Source organism: Caloenas nicobarica, chromosome 10 (genome assembly GCF_036013445.1).
Source record: "Caloenas nicobarica isolate bCalNic1 chromosome 10, bCalNic1.hap1, whole genome shotgun sequence".
NCBI classification, from domain to species: Eukaryota; Metazoa; Chordata; class Aves; order Columbiformes; family Columbidae; genus Caloenas; species Caloenas nicobarica.
This window is the reverse complement of record NC_088254.1, coordinates 2,078,318-2,093,418: the sequence shown is the minus strand read 5'-3', so window position 1 is coordinate 2,093,418 and position 15,101 is coordinate 2,078,318. Positions and strand designations below refer to the sequence as shown.

The 15,101-nt window shown below is 54.3% G+C and overlaps 1 protein-coding gene across 1 annotated transcript; it reads right to left on the bottom strand.

The window, feature by feature from the left end:
* Positions 1-3,075: 3,075 nt before the first annotated feature.
* DUOXA1 (dual oxidase maturation factor 1) lies at positions 3,076-8,808 on the bottom strand. The gene is made up of 8 exons (XM_065641887.1): positions 8,744-8,808; positions 8,092-8,255; positions 7,032-7,089; positions 6,309-6,443; positions 5,943-6,156; positions 4,471-4,685; positions 3,676-3,957; positions 3,076-3,590 (listed from the first exon to the last, which is right to left on the bottom strand). Exons 2-7 carry the CDS (start codon positions 8,236-8,238, stop codon positions 3,743-3,745), a joined length of 984 nt encoding a protein of 327 aa, XP_065497959.1. The 5' UTR covers positions 8,239-8,255; positions 8,744-8,808; the 3' UTR covers positions 3,076-3,590; positions 3,676-3,742.
* Positions 8,809-15,101: the final 6,293 nt, after the last annotated feature.

The window sequence follows — 15,101 nt, the reverse complement described above, 5'->3', positions numbered from 1 at the left end:
GGTGACTTGAGCTGGACCCTCCGCTGGGGATCTCTGTTCCAGGAGAAATGTCCCTCCTGCCCTGTGCCTTGGCACAACGTGGTGCAGCGATTCTCCGATGGCCAGTTCCCACACCAGAAACTGAGCTCACTGCTCACGTTCTCATGAGGAGGACCCATGACTCCAAAACCAGTGATTAAACCTGCTCATTTCTTTCTCAAGCACTTGATAAAGTGTAGACCTTTCCATGTAGGTACCTAGGAAAGCCAGGCACAGACCCAAACCCCACCAGGCTAGATGCTGCACGAGCTGCTCCAGAAGTACAGACTGAGCAAACCTGCGATGCGGTTTGCTGGGGGAGAACGTTGTGATGTGATTTTTTTCGCTTTCAAACCTGGGCTTCGTTAGGTAAGACTTGTAGCCTAGTGTGGGCTGAAAAGATGCCAGAGGAAAGGAAGGAGACAGAAGACTGAAGTTATCCCCATCCAGCTGGAGCACACTTGGGCTGGTTGGGCTCACCACGAAACGCAAACCAGAGGCCAGACCCAGCCAAGGTGAGAAATTGCACGCATCAAGCTGCATTATTACAAACAGAAGATGGACTCTGGCACCAAAACCACGGCCTTCAGGAGTCTCCATCACCATATCTGAATGCTGGAGACCCGAACAGCTTCAGCCCAATTAATTGTAAAGGACATAATTTCAGTATTTGGGCTCTTTTCTGTCTGAGAAAAGACCCTTGCTGTTAAGTTACTTAGTTCTTTCACATCGTATTTGTGTTGCACTAATGTGATTTGTTATGGGCAAGAATTATTATTTTTGATAAAATTTCATTAAAACCCTGCTCCTTGGAAATGCTTTGGGCATTTTGAGGGGCTGGTTTCTTAAGCAGGGGCTCTTGTGAACCCCCAGCTGCCCTGGCAGAGGTGTTCCCAAGGAAGGATGAGGCTCGTTGACATGTGTCAAGGTGAAAAACCCTTGTCATGGGGAGCAGCACACTCCAGGGATGTAGGAGAGCACCAAAAGGACTTTAACTAGCCAAGTGGTGGGACAAAAGCCATAAGATCAAACCAACAAAACTCCCTCAGGAAAAGGAGGAGCCTTTCTCGAGTCCTCCTTGCATCCAGACATGTCAGATCTGGAAGCATCATGGGAAGATGCTACAATCAGCCACAAGTTATCGGGCTGGTGTGGGACAGATCCCATGTCCTGAAAGCACAGGATGCTGCGGGGTGTCCCATCCTTTCTGCCAATGCATCTGCCCCTCTCCAGCCCCATCTCCTACTTTTAGACATGATTTTCCCCCATAGCATCCTCACCAGAAGAAAAGCTCTGGCATGAACCCAAATAAACAAAATCTGATCCATTTGAAGCACAAAGACACCAGATCTCTGTGTCTTGCTTGGTTCCCAGCAAACACAAGATGTCTGGGATTTCTACAGCGGGGCTCGCATGGGGCCAATGACACGATGGGGGATGCAGGGACCCCTTTGTGCATCGTGTCTCCTGCAGAGCAGGCGGTCAGCACACCAGGGGCTGGCTGTGTCACAGGGGTTGGCCACCCACACGGAGGTTTGCAAGTGGAGGATTTCTTCCCTTGCCACCACAAGGACATGCACACATGAGGGCCATCGCTCAGGGATGATTATTTTCCTCACTACACATTGTCATAGCAGCTTCTTCATGTGGTTTGTGAGAACCGTGGTTGTACAGCTCCTGGGTTGTGTCGCTGCAGGTCCTACCTCCTCTGTCCACCACAGCTCCTGGCTCAGTTTCCTCGCTGGACTGAGCCGTTGTGGGACAACAAGATGTAAAATAATTGCCATTAAATCTTTACCTCTGGGGCCAGGCTGCTTCTGCCCCTTGCTGTCCAGGGGATCTAACATCTAACCAGAGAGACAATGCCAGCAGTGGAGCAAACACTCTAAGTATCTTGGAGAGCACAGCTCTGCAAGGGGGGTCTTCAAGGACTGTGGTCCCCATGCCTGGAGGAACTCCTTGCACGAAGACATGCAGCCACCATGCCATCAAACAGGCAGCAGAGCTGCCCCCTCCCCTGTCCCCACACTTGGCTGCAGAGAGGAACACGCCAGCGAAAGGCAGAGGTTTATGAGGGCTGAATTTCAATCCAATAAATACAAGGAGTTTGTTGTACTTTGGATCTAGTCCAGCTGTAAGGTGAAGCACCTTCTGGTAGATGCCACTGGGGACATCCTGGCTGAGGTCTCCCAAGCCCAAGGAGTTCAGCTCCAACCTAATTTTAAATGCCTGTTGGGTCCTCTAGGTCCTCACTGAAGGCTCTTCCATCTGGAGTGGGATGGGGATGCCATGTCTGAGCACGCCCTCCCCATGGTGGTCCCTCTGCAAACCTCTCTGCTGGGCTGGCAACTGCTCCTGTCAAACCTTCCACAGGCCCCGGGTCACTCCAGGAGCTGAAGTCCCCCCATATCTCCCCTTCTCGTTTGCCTGGGGATGCCCCAACACCCTATTTACTGCATGTTGACTTCATTGCCCTGTGCCCACCAGCCGTGGTCAAACGCCCCATACGGGGCCACAAAACGTCTCTGCCTTTGCCTTCTTCCCTCCTTTACAGCCGACGTGTCCCAGCGACAGGGCATCCCCCGCCAGCCAGCCCTGAGGGACGCCTCTATCGACAGACAAGAGAAAGACCAGGTCCAACTTATTTTATTGAGATAGAGGGGGAGATAAGAGAGCACAAAACACACACAAAAAAAAAGTTGCAAAACCTGCACAGAGTTAAAGGGGTGAAAACCTGAAACGTGCTCCCTCCCTGCATGAACGAGGCACCTGCTAGATTGGGTGGTTGGCTGCACCCACCTTGGGTGTGCAGGGCTTTGGTGTCACCTGCCCCATGACACGTGTATCTCGACAGCTGAGCAGGACGAAGCCAAACCTCCCAGACCGGGTGCGATGCTCACCTCTTGCTAACTGATTACAGCTGCTCTCCAGGGCACTGTGGCACCTCCATTCCCCACTTCTGCTCTGCTTCCCTCCCACCAAAACGTTCTGTCTTCCTTTCAGAGGGCTGTGAGAGGACCGATAGCTCACAGGCTGGTGGCTGTGGTTTGGAGCCTTCGTAAGCACTGTGAAAAGAAGGAGCCAACCAACCAGCTCCTGACAGTAATGTTTCCAGCCCAATGTACAGCGCAGCGCATCTCAGACTCGCAACAAAGCTGGGCTGTGCCGTGCCAGGTTGGGTCTGAAATCCAGGATGTCTTCAAGGTCTGGTATCTCCAGCAATCATGGACCTCCTTGCCAATCTGCTCTTCAGGATCGGGGCACCCTGGTGACCACGGTTCTGCTTGCTCTTCCTGACTGCTGATGGGACAAGCATCCCTGGGCAGAGGGGACTCCTGAGAGGTCTTTCGGGTAGAGCTGAAGCTGGGAGGGCTCTACTTCTCCTTTGGTTCATATTTATTCTGCATTTATTTGATTTATCTCCAGTTTGTTCTGGTTTACTCTCTGCATCTTAAGGAGGACTCTTGAGGTTTGTTGGGGATGGACTAAGGGGAAGGGCAGTAGCCCAGTGCCTGCAATTGGGCAGCCAGGGATGAGGCAAAAGCTCTTCCAGCTGCTGGTGAGTACAACAACTGCAAAGAAAAATGGGGGAAAACTGTCACGTTCGAGACACCTTTCCAAGACTTGTCACCCAGCTCTTGCTGTGACACATCCCACCTGGGCTCCTGGGGGAATTGGACCAGAGCGTGAATTCGGGGGAGCGTCCTTGGGCTTTGCCAGCGCCTTACAGCCGGGTGGCTGTCACCTCACAGAGCTCGCCCAGGGGGACCATCAGCACGTCCCGTGCAGAGGAGCTGGGCTCGGCTGGCTGGCAGGACTTGTCCCACACCTCCTCTTCTTCTCCCTTGCCCTCGTCCAGGTTAAAGACCAGCTTCAGCTTCTCCGGCTGCAGGGAGTTGAGGATGAGGACGCCCAGCCCCAGCAGCAGGCATAGCAGCCCTGCGATGCACAGCATGGGGAGACACATCAGCACCTCCTCCCCATGTGTCCCAGCCCCATCCAGACGCAGATCTGGGGTTGGAGGCCAACAGCACGTGGCATCACGCAGGAGGTTAAGGGAAGGTGGTATTTCCCTCTTCACATCTGGACTCTGCCACCAGTTTGGGGTGCCCAGAACAAAAGAGAAGTCAATGAACTGGGGCAGATCATAGAATCACAGAATTTTGGTTGGAACAGACCCTCAAGGTCATAATTCCAGCTGTTAACCCACCCCTGGCACTACCCGATGTCCCTGAGAACCTCATCTCCGTCTGTCCAACCCCTCCAGGGATGGTGACTCCACCAGCCTGTTCCAATGCCACACAGCCCTTTGGGGAAGAAATTGTTCCCAAGATCCAACCTCAGTCTCCCCTTGAGGCCATTTCCTCTCGTCCTGGCATTTGTTCCTTGGGAGCAGAGCCCAACCCTGCAGGGATGGAGAACAAAAGCCCCAGGAGTAACCTGAGCACTCACCTGTTGCTAATGTCAGCCAAAAAGATCCACCGTAGTTTGTTTTCAAGGCAGCTAGACCAAACTGGATGGGGCACTTCGGGGTGTTCCTCGCAGTGAAGAAGAAAAGCAGTGAGAAGAGCATCAGCACAGCAGTGAGCAGGAGCATGTAGCCTCCGTAGAGCAGGATAGGCATGGAGAACAATAGGATGGAAATGAGCCACGTGCAAAAGGCCATCCTGCGAAAGGACCACAAAACTGAGCAGAAAGAATCAGGTTTGGAGCCTCTTCTCAGGGTGTTCTCGTCACATCCCAATGAAGGGATACGGCCCTGGGCAACCTGTTCTAGCTGACCTCACTTGAGCAGGCAGGCTGGACAGGCTGATATAAGGACATCCCTTCCAACCCAAATGATTCCATAACTTCATGAATGGTGGAGCTGTGGGACAGGTCTCACAGTGGTGGAGAGGAATCTCCACACTTGGGGACATTCAGCGTTGAACTTCACGAAGCCCCAAGCACCCCGATATGGCTTTGATGCCAGCCCTGCTCTGGGAGGGGGACTGGAGTAGAAACCTCTGGAGGTCCCTTCAGATCAACTCTTTCTCTGATTCTTATGGTCCTCCACACCTGGCTGCACCCAGGCGGTTCCCACCTGTTCAAAGGCAACAAGGGAGACCTTTGTTTGGAGAACGGCACAAGGAGCCATGCCTGCATCTGGTTCAGCTCCTGGAGCGAACCCAGCTGCCAGCCCTGCCCAGCTTTGGGCTCAGCTCACTGGGGAGCTGAGCACAGCAGACTGTTCTTATTCCAATAATAATGACGAAAAATAAGTTTGCATCAACATCCCTGCCTTGAAATATTCCTCCTCAAGAGCAGGAAGGTTTGAGCAGGGCTTGTTATTTTTCCTGAAAATAAAAAAGGAGATGTGGACAGGGATCTGGAGCCTGTGTCTAGAGCAGGAATCGCAAGACTCTTTCCTACAGTGCCTCTTCCATGACCTCTGGGACACATGGGGATGCTCTGGGACTCCGTGATCACAACACACACAATGGCCCTCAGCTTTACACCTCAAGACAACCTCTGAGCACTCTCATGATGGTCCCTCCTGCTCCTCACCAGTGGATCTCATGCCCTCTTGGGCATGCAAGAGGAACCCCGTCACAACTGGGCTTGTCAGGGCTCCACATCTTGCTTGGGAGAGGACCTTGCACCATAAACCCCCACACAGCTGTATCTGCTTTCTTTTAACTGAAAAATAATTTTTCTCCACCTGCAATATTGCACATTAGGGGAGAGGAGACAGAAGAGGGCTCAGGGGAAATGGTCAGGAATCATCAGCATCCCTGGTTCTGCACAAGGCTTGGTACCAGCAACCAGCCAAAGCTTTGGTGTGGCCTTACAGGGAAGAGGGTGGCTCCATCAATTTTCTTCTGCTCTCCCTGGTTCTTCCCACCTCACAGCAGAGACAGGGCTGACCTCTTGTTCTAACTCACCACAGCGTGAGGGACGCGTAGTGGCCGGAGATGCGGTACTGCCTGTGCACGCCGCAAGGACTTTGCGTGGTGAACTTCTCCGCCACATAAAGGATGGAGTTGGGCAGCCCTTTCTCCAGTCCTTCACCATAGCTGTGGTCATAGTCTGCACCGAAGCTCCAGCCAAAGTGCTCGTTGTAGTTGATGGTCTCGTTGACCTGATTCACCGGGTTTCCTGCCAGATGATGAAGACTAAGGAACTTTCTCAGCCTTAGAGGCAGCGCCAGGATGCCCTGGTGTGGGGGCTCAAGGGCCAACAGCCCAAGTATCCAGGTGCACGGCTGCCAAAATTGCACCCAGTCCCATCCTGTTGTGATGTGCACTCACCCACCAGCGTGACGTTCACCCCCGCCAGGCCGATGTGCAGCCCAATGTCCACCTTCACCAGGGCCCGGCTGAAGGACTTGTAGGAGGTGTTTGCCATCACCCAGCCTGTCTCCCAGTCCCTGCTGAACTGTACACCTGTGAAGACTTCAAAGGTTAGTCATGGCCTGGCGGCGAGACATCTAGTGCTGGAAGCACCTGCCATGATAGTCACCATGGCCTGAGTGTCATCCACCCCATCCCAACGGCAAGGCCTGGGTTGTGAGCCCCAAGGAGCAGAAGCCTTGTATGATCCTCCCCAAGGCCAAGGCCAATCCCAATCCATGGCTCTGAGAGCCCCACTTGGGTTGGTTTCTCCCCAGAGTCAGCACAGTCCCCAGCCCTAGAGGCAATGGAGATTTTGTGAGGGCACCATCCAGGCACTGCTCCTCATCTGAGCCTCTGCCAGTTTGTCTGAGCACCCTGGCAGCTGGCGGTGGGCTTTTGCTGACTGCCCAGGAGGTGTCTGTGCATACAACCACCAGCCTTTGGAGAGGAGACAGATGACCGCTTGCATCTCCCACCGCTTGCTGGAGCCAGGTCCAAGGCACAGACAGGCGTCGGTCTTCCCCATAAACTTATTCTGGACTTGGCTCTTGGCTGCTTCATCCACCCTCCCTTGCTTTGCTCCTCTGTCTCCCATGTCTTGGGCATCCTTGAGCTTCCCCCCAGGACCCTGGTACTCACTGAGGACCACTGCTCCCACGAAGAGACCCATCACCACCCGCAGGAACCAGAAGAGTCGCTGTGAGGGGCAAGCAGAGGAGGGGAGCAGGTCTCAGGGTTTGCCCTGAGGACCTCGGCACCAAGCATATCACCAGCTGGTGAGAAACAGGCCTGTCCCTCCCTGGGACATGGGTTCTACAGGTGGGTGGCACGGCGGGGACATGTGGCTGGAGCATCCCTGCCATGGGGTGGGGGAGGCAGCAAGGAGATGCCAGCAGAGCAAGAAGGGGCAAACATGGGTGGCACAGTGGGGACATGTGGCTGGAGCATCCCTGCCATGGGGTGGGGGAGGCAGCGGGGAGATGCCAGCAGAGCAAGAAGGGGCAAACAGGGGTGGCACGGTGGGGACATGTGGCTGGAGCATCCCTGCCATGGGATGGGGAGGCAGCAGGGAGATGCCAGCAGAGCAAGAAGGGGCAACCAGCCCGCTTGGGAAAACCATAAGGTCCTGTCTCTGGGAAGGAGGATGGAGACGCTCTCTTTAGCAGTTCTGAGCTGGGATTTCCACACTCAGCCAAACCTCATGTGTTTGGATGTGCTGCCAGCTGGCCACAGCTGGAGACAGGAGCAGCGACCAGGAGTTGGCAGGGTGTCCCCTGGAGGGGAACGGCTCTCGGCCAGCCCTGCTGCAGAGCTCAGCGTGGGACAGGTGCTGGGGCACGCACAGCGCACACCTTGTCTTTTAGTGGAGTTTCGGGGAAGGTGGAGCGAAGTCTTTGAGCCTCACCCTGTTTTTTCACTCCTGTGAAATCACCGGGGCTTGCTCACAGTGAAATCCAGCCACGCTCAGATCTGGGCACCTCCTAAATTTGGGATGGGGGAGTTTGGTGTCTCCAGCATGGGGGTGCATGGTGGGTTGGGCTGGAGCTCATCCCCATGGCTTGCTAGATGTCTCAGAGCCCTGGCCATAACCCTGTGGGCACATTTGCTCCCCAAGTCTCTTTTTGAGGCTGGGAAGGAGGAGATGTGGGATGCATAGGGCAGGGACCAGAAGCCTGAGCTCCCTTGTCCCTCCACTTACCCCCCTGCCCCGGATCCCTGGCAAGATGATGACGAAAGTGGCCAAGATGGAGAGGAAGATGGAGACAATGATGGCCCAGGTGGGGTCGAAGGGGAAGCAGGCGTTGGCGCCGGGGTAGAAGGGGAAGGAGCCGTTCCACAGCGTCATCCTGCTGCCTGGGAGGGCTGGAAATCAGTACCCAGAGAGACACCATGGAGAACATCACCTCCACACTTCCATCCCACCCAGGCTTCTGCACAGAGCCACCTCCTGCCCACTTGCCAGCGTGTCCCTTGTCCCAGGCGTGGTTGTGTGAGCATCCCAGTGCCCATGGACATCACAGACCTGCATCTGGGTGTACGCCCAGGCGTCTCCCACCCGAGCCCTCCATCTCCCCAGGGCACAGCCCAGAGCAAAGCACGTTTGGAGACACCGGGACACCTGGTGCAATGCTCACCTTGTCCCCAAGATAGGACAGCAAGATGTGCACACACCTCCGGGCCTCTTGCCCCCCTCCTCTGCCTGTCCTTGACCCCAGTCTCCTGCCCGTGCTCCCACCCTCCCCGCTCAGGGCTTGCAGGTGTTGTGCTCAGGGCACCCGGTGAATCACTGCGCAAACACGGCTGCGCCCAGCCCGGCTGCTCCTCGCTGAGCCTGGACGGAGAAAACTCACTTCTCACTGTCCACAGAAACAGGGGTAACCCAGAGGGGACAGAACTGCCCGTCACTGCTGCCAGTCGCCACCCTCTGTCCCAGGAGCCACTGGAGGAACGCGGTGCAGGGATGCTGCTGGGGAAGCTGCCGCAGTTTTGGGCAAGGCACCTCCCTGCTCAGAAAGGGGAAAGGGCTGCTCAGCATCCCTGCGAGTGGGGACTGTCCCAGCAGAAACACCCGTGTCCCTTTCCCCGGACGAGCCTACCTCTGCCTGGCCGGTCCCGAGGGCTGGATGCGCGCAGAGCTCCGGGATGCTGCCTGTTCACGCTGCCTGCACAGGCTGCGGGCGAGGAGCCAGCCCGGCGTGTCACGGTTGTGCTTCCCCCAGCATTTTCCACGGTTCCCGCCTCCAGAGGCGGCTGGATGGTGCAGCCGTGCCCACGGCAGGACGGTCCCCATGGCAGGTCGGTCCCTGCCGTCATCCCCGCTGAGCCCCAGGGTGGGTAAGGGAGCTACAGCCAGCACGGTGCTGTGCAGCATCGCAGGGTGAGTGATCCCGGGGGGCTTTGCCACCTTCTCCTTGACTTTTCCTGCAAAGCAGTGAAAAGTCCATCTGTTCCTTATGGGATGGAGACGCTGGGGCTCCTCAGGAGCCCCGACCAGCACCACCCGGTGCAGCATCCCAGCCAAGGTCATCTAGCACGGGTTGTGGCTGCACCATCCCACTGACCCTGCTCCTGACTCCATCCCTGGGGCAGGTTCCCTGGGAAGGTCCCAGCCGGCCTGTGGGTCACTGAGCAAGGTGACACAGTGGCTGGTGACAGGGACCAGAGGAGATGCACAGGTCTAGAGAGGCCCCCAGCCCTGTTATTCAGAAGATGCTCAGGTTACTAACCTGGCCACAATCTGGAGATCACAGAAATTCAAGCTTTTGGGGTTTGCTCTCGTTCTTGGGCATTTTGGTTGGTTGAAGCAGATTGCATGGATGCAGAGAGGTCCTGGTGTGGCAGAAACACCCTCCTGACCCACGTTTTGGGGCTTCCCTCCAAAGCTGGCACAGTTACTGCCATTCCCTGGGTACTTCTTGCTGCATCCTGGGTGATCGCCTGGCTGGGTGCCTTGAGCAGCTCTGCCTCCCTCCCTGGGCAGAGGGAGGTAAAACCAAGTTTTAATTCATGCCCAGCAGGAAAAAAAGGCATTTCTGGGCAAAGACTTTGCTATTTCCCCTCAAGTCCCAGCCTGGTGCAACGCAGTCTGAACACTAAATCCCTTCCTAAGGGAGGGATTAAATGAAATTAAATTAAATATGGGGTGGCAAGGGTGACGTGGCTGGGAAATGTGTGCGCAGAGCTGTGCTCAGAGGTGTCTGACAGTGCTGGGATGTGGCGTCAGCTCCAGCTCTGGCAGGATCTGCAAAGCACAGGGAGATGTGGACTTCACAGCAAATGGCACAGATCCTCGGGGTGAGGGCACACGTGGGGCTTTGGAACGTTTGGAAATGTGGAAATACCTCTCCCTTCAGTGTGGGAGAGGGATAACTGGGGAGGTGCCTGGTAATTGGCATTAATTGGATTAATTGAGGTGGGGAAGAAGCAGCTGTGTGAGGTGGTACTGAGATGAGTGGTCTGGGGTTAGACCCTCACTGGTTGCACTCCCTGGACAGATGCCCTGTGGCCAAAAATGAAAGCTGGGGGGAGGCAGTTTCGCTCCTTCTCTAAAGGAGGTGCCCAGAAACACAGCGTTTGTGTGCAGAGACATCAGGGCAGCTCACAGGGCTGCTCTGGTTCCCTTGTCTGTCCCCAGCCGTGATGGAAACGGGGTGTGATGGTGGCGGGAGGATGCTCCTGGGGGGCTGATGGGCTTGTGGGCTGCCAAGTATGGGAAAACTGCTGGATTTATCTCATCCAGCGCTTTGCATGCACAAAGATGTCCTACAGAAAGCCTGGGGCCATGATGATAACTGGATTTTGAGATTTTTTTTTCCCCTCTGTTTTTTAATTTTCTGGGTATTTCTGTAGGTAGTAAAGGTGTGTAGTTCATTGAACTGGTCTGGGGACTTGTTCTCGCTCACCAGGAGCTCACAGGCTCATGCTCAGGGCACTGCTCCCGCTTGGGCAGCCCTGTTTAACGGGGCAGCTTCTGCTTCACCCATGTGCGCGCTGGAGCCCGTGCAATGTCCCATCCCTGGACGGGGCTCTGAGCGACCTGATCTGGGTGAAGATGTCCCTGCTCATGGCAAGGGTTGGACTGGATGAGCTGTGAAGATCCCGTCAACCCAAACCATCCTGTGATTCTATTATCCTGACGCTTGGACGTGGCTCCTTGCCCGGGATTCTTTGCAGCAGCTGAATGACACATGGTGGAGCAGCCTGAAGTAGGGACAGAAAGAAGGATGGAGGGACCTCCTCTGGCCAGTGTCCACCTGGCTGAGCAGGGAGGTTCACAGTGCCTTCGCCACAGTTTGGCTCTAGAAATATTTGCAAGAAGGATCGATTTTTCCAGGTTTGCGTGGAAGTTACTGAAACACTTAGAGAAGGCGTCACTGTCTACCATGCTGCCCAGCGAGCTGGTGTTTGTATCTCACAATGGAGACAGCTCTGGGCCAACTGGGAGGGCTCCCAGGAGATGGAAGAAGAGCTCAGCAGGAGCCACCCATCCTCTGATGGAGGGGCTTCAACCATATTTTGAGGCCAGAAATTGTGTTTGGTGTCCAACCCTCTGCTCCTTCCAAGAGCCATCATCATCATGCAGGAGGGGATCTAGTTACCTGCAGCCAGGATCTCCTGCCAGGTGCTGTTGCAGGTTTCCACATGCTCTCAGAGACCCAGGGGACAGAAACGCAGCTGCCCCGTCACCTCCTGAATATGTCCATCCCACCCAGAGACCCCACGTTTGACCCCATCATCACAAAGAGATGTTGCTGCTCCACTCAAGAGCATGGTGGGTGCCAGATCTCCTCTCTCGCTTCATCCCTGTGGAGCCATCATCCAGCACATCTCTGCTGCCCTGGTATGAGCGTCAGGAAGGACATCGGCCTTTGGGACACATCTCATCTGGGGTTTCACCATCCCAGCTCGGGGAACCCTGTCCCCACAGATAACAACCACTCCGGCCAGTTTGACACAACTATCAGCAAGTTGAACTTTTCCAGGATCTGCTGGGGCTTGTTAATGATGCACTCGGTGGTAATTAGCACTTTTGTCCCAGGCCGTACCATAGAGAGAAGCTTTATTTTGTAATCCCTGTTGTTAGAGGTGTAATTAAAGTGATAACATGTTTTTTTTCCACAGAACTCCTGCATCCGGTGTCTCCCCGCCAGCCTTGAGATTAATGTACAAAGCAACGCTACCCCACCTCGGTCCGGAGCAGGTCTGTGCCTGAGCACACACACGCTATGCACCCCGTGCCCCGGCCGTGGGCAGAGGATTATTCAAATACCTGTTTCCTCCAGCCAGGCAAAAGCGCCAATAGCACATGGTGTAATAAGAAATCCTGCGTCTGTTGGAAAAGCTGTGGAAAGATCCAAAGACTGTTCCGCAGTGTGTGGGCAGAAATAGCGTAAGACAAATTAAAATCAGCCGCTTGCTTAATATTAAAAAAAGTAATAATAATCTGTAGAGTCAATGCAGTCTGCAAGCAGAGATGGGATTGCCTTATGCGCAATAAATACTGCAATCCGGCTTCAACTAGCACAGATTTTTGTAGGGCTTGTGGAACCATCTGCCAACTGGTTTTGATCCTGCAAGACCCTGTCACTGTCCCAGAGCTCTCCAAGGACCTCTGATTGAGCAGAGTCCCTCCATGTGGCTTTGGCCTCTGGAGCTCAGAGGACTTGGACCACCTCCTGCTGGGGCTGAGCTTGCAGATGTTGGAACAGGAGGACAAACATTGTGGTGGAAGATACCTGAAGAAGACCTGAGGTTGGGCAGGTCTCCCGTGCATGTTCTCTACCATTTTTGTGGCTCTTCCCACCCAGTGGTCCTGTTCCACCACCCATCACCTTGGGGTAGTGTCTTGCGGTTGTTGACAGTCCTGCTGTCAAAGGCTGAACTAGAGACCTTCGGAGGTCCTCCCACCAGCATTTGTATGAATCTGGTAGTCCTGCTCCTCCCACCATAGTCTCACAGACCTCCCAGCAGAGCTGGTTCCCCAAAACCTTTCTGGGCATGTGTCTCGCATCCTTCCAGAGAAAGGGGACATGGCAGGTGAGGAAGCTGGGAAGAAAGGATTTGGCCACCTGGATGTTTTCAGGCAAGAGGAACAGAGTCAACCTTGGCCCAAGGCCCAGATCTGAATTCCCACAAGCCCTCCAACCAGAGCATGCGGGATGCCAAGACCATGGACACACCAGGAGATGGAAATCGGAAGAAAGGAGCATCCTACGTTCACTCTTTCTAGATCCTTCCTGTGCCCACCTCTGCCCACTGCTCCAGGAAGGGGACGTGCCTGAATTACAGCTTTGATTGACTTCCCACACTGGGAAAACGCCTCAGTGTCGCATTTTATAAACTGCATGTAGGTTTTATAAATCTACATGCATTTTATAAAAGCCATCAATTTATAAAATCCATCAATTATGCAGCACCACAGCTCCTGGTACAGTCTCAGCACCATACGAGTCCCAAGGTTGGCAGGTGGACTTGGTAGCAGCTGATCTATGGCACCTTCCACTCTGCAGCTCCAGGAGCTGTTACCAGTGCAAAGCAATTTCCCTGTGCTATGTCACGTTTAGCCCACTCACTATATTTTATACACCGCAAACCCAAAGAACCTATTAATACATTAATACCTTATCCTTCTTATAGTCCTTGGCTGGTTCTCAAGCACCACATGGTGGTTAAAAATGCATCATAGCTAATAGAAAATGGAAGGGAAATTGTGTTAGACCCCCCCTCCCTGGGCTCCATCGCCCTGATGGAGTCCTCTGTAGATGTCTTCTCTAGCCTGAGTTATCCTACGCTTCTAGGATGGTGTCTAAGGCAGGTGCTGGACATGTTGCCTCTCAAAAATATGCGGCTCAGGGGGTCACCATTGCTCCAGAAGCCTACAGAGCAGTTCAGAGGAGGAGAATGAAGCGGCTGCTTCACCAAGGGGACCGAATGTCACCTGCGGTGGTAACAAGGAGGAGAAGAGGTGCTGGAAGCCTGGCAAAGGGCAGGGGAGGTGCTTTCCCCAAGGTTGAAAATGCTCGGGGGTTTTAGTTTGTTTGCAAAACCTGAATCAGTAGTCAAATATTTATATTCTACTGACAGTAAATTAAATTCCCCAAGCTGAGTCTGTTTTGCCGGTGACAGTAATTACCAACTGACCTCCACATCTTTATCTCAACCCATAAGACAGCGATGGGGGAAGATGGAGGACGGACAGACAGACATTTGGACAGGTTCTTGCTGGGTGGGTGTGAGAAGAAGGATCTCACCCGAGTGTCTCGTGGCAGGTTTCTGCTGGGATGTTCAGGAACCTGCTCGCCCTCCCAGGAACTTGCCTGTGCACGACGTGAGCTGGTGGTCCCATGACGTGACATCAGGTCAGGAATCCCATCGGGCTGCCAGTCCATCCCACTGCCGGATGAGAGGCATCTGGTCTGCTCCAGTGTCAAACACGATACGCTCTGTCATTATTTTCCTTGCTTATAATTAGTTTTAAGCCAAGGCTTTGCTACAGCTAATGAAAGGCAAGCTGGGGGTCACCCACGTCCCAGCACACAGCAGAAAACCCGGGTGAAAAAACACAGGTTGGAGAAAAATTTCCTGCATCCCTGGGCATGAGTGACCACAGAAGGACAGTGGGACAGCTCTGGAGAGAAGCTGGTGGGTAGGAGCTATGGAGTCACCATCCCTGGAGGAGTTTAAAAGACATATAGATGAGGCTCTTACGGACATGGTTTAGCGCTAGAGTTAGGTTGTGGTTGGACTTGATGATCTTGAGGGTCTCTTCCAACCAAAATGATTCTATGGTGCACAGGTTGGAGAACTTGGGAAGGCTCCAGTTGGCAGCAAGGTGACACTGTCCCCAGGGATCACGGCTGTGAAACTGCTCCAGCGAGGCAGGGGAAGTTTGGCATGACCTGAGCCATCATCACGTACCTCCTGGAAAACTCCCTCCCAGCTTGGTCCCACTCTCCTGAAGGACAAAGGGCGGTGGGACTTTCAATGGGGAGCACCAGGTTCTGAAGGCAATATTTGGGGCAAACTAGCTGTAGGATATTTGGGGTTTACCCACCAAAACCAACCTTTGAATAGGTGAAAAACTACCGGCTCTGAAGGCTCCACAGCCCAGGCTGTAGGTGGAAAACAAATTCTCACTTATTGGTCTAAGATCTGCGGGTTTTGGGGGCCAACGTGTGGGGTTTGTGTTTGCTGCACGGGGGACACCGG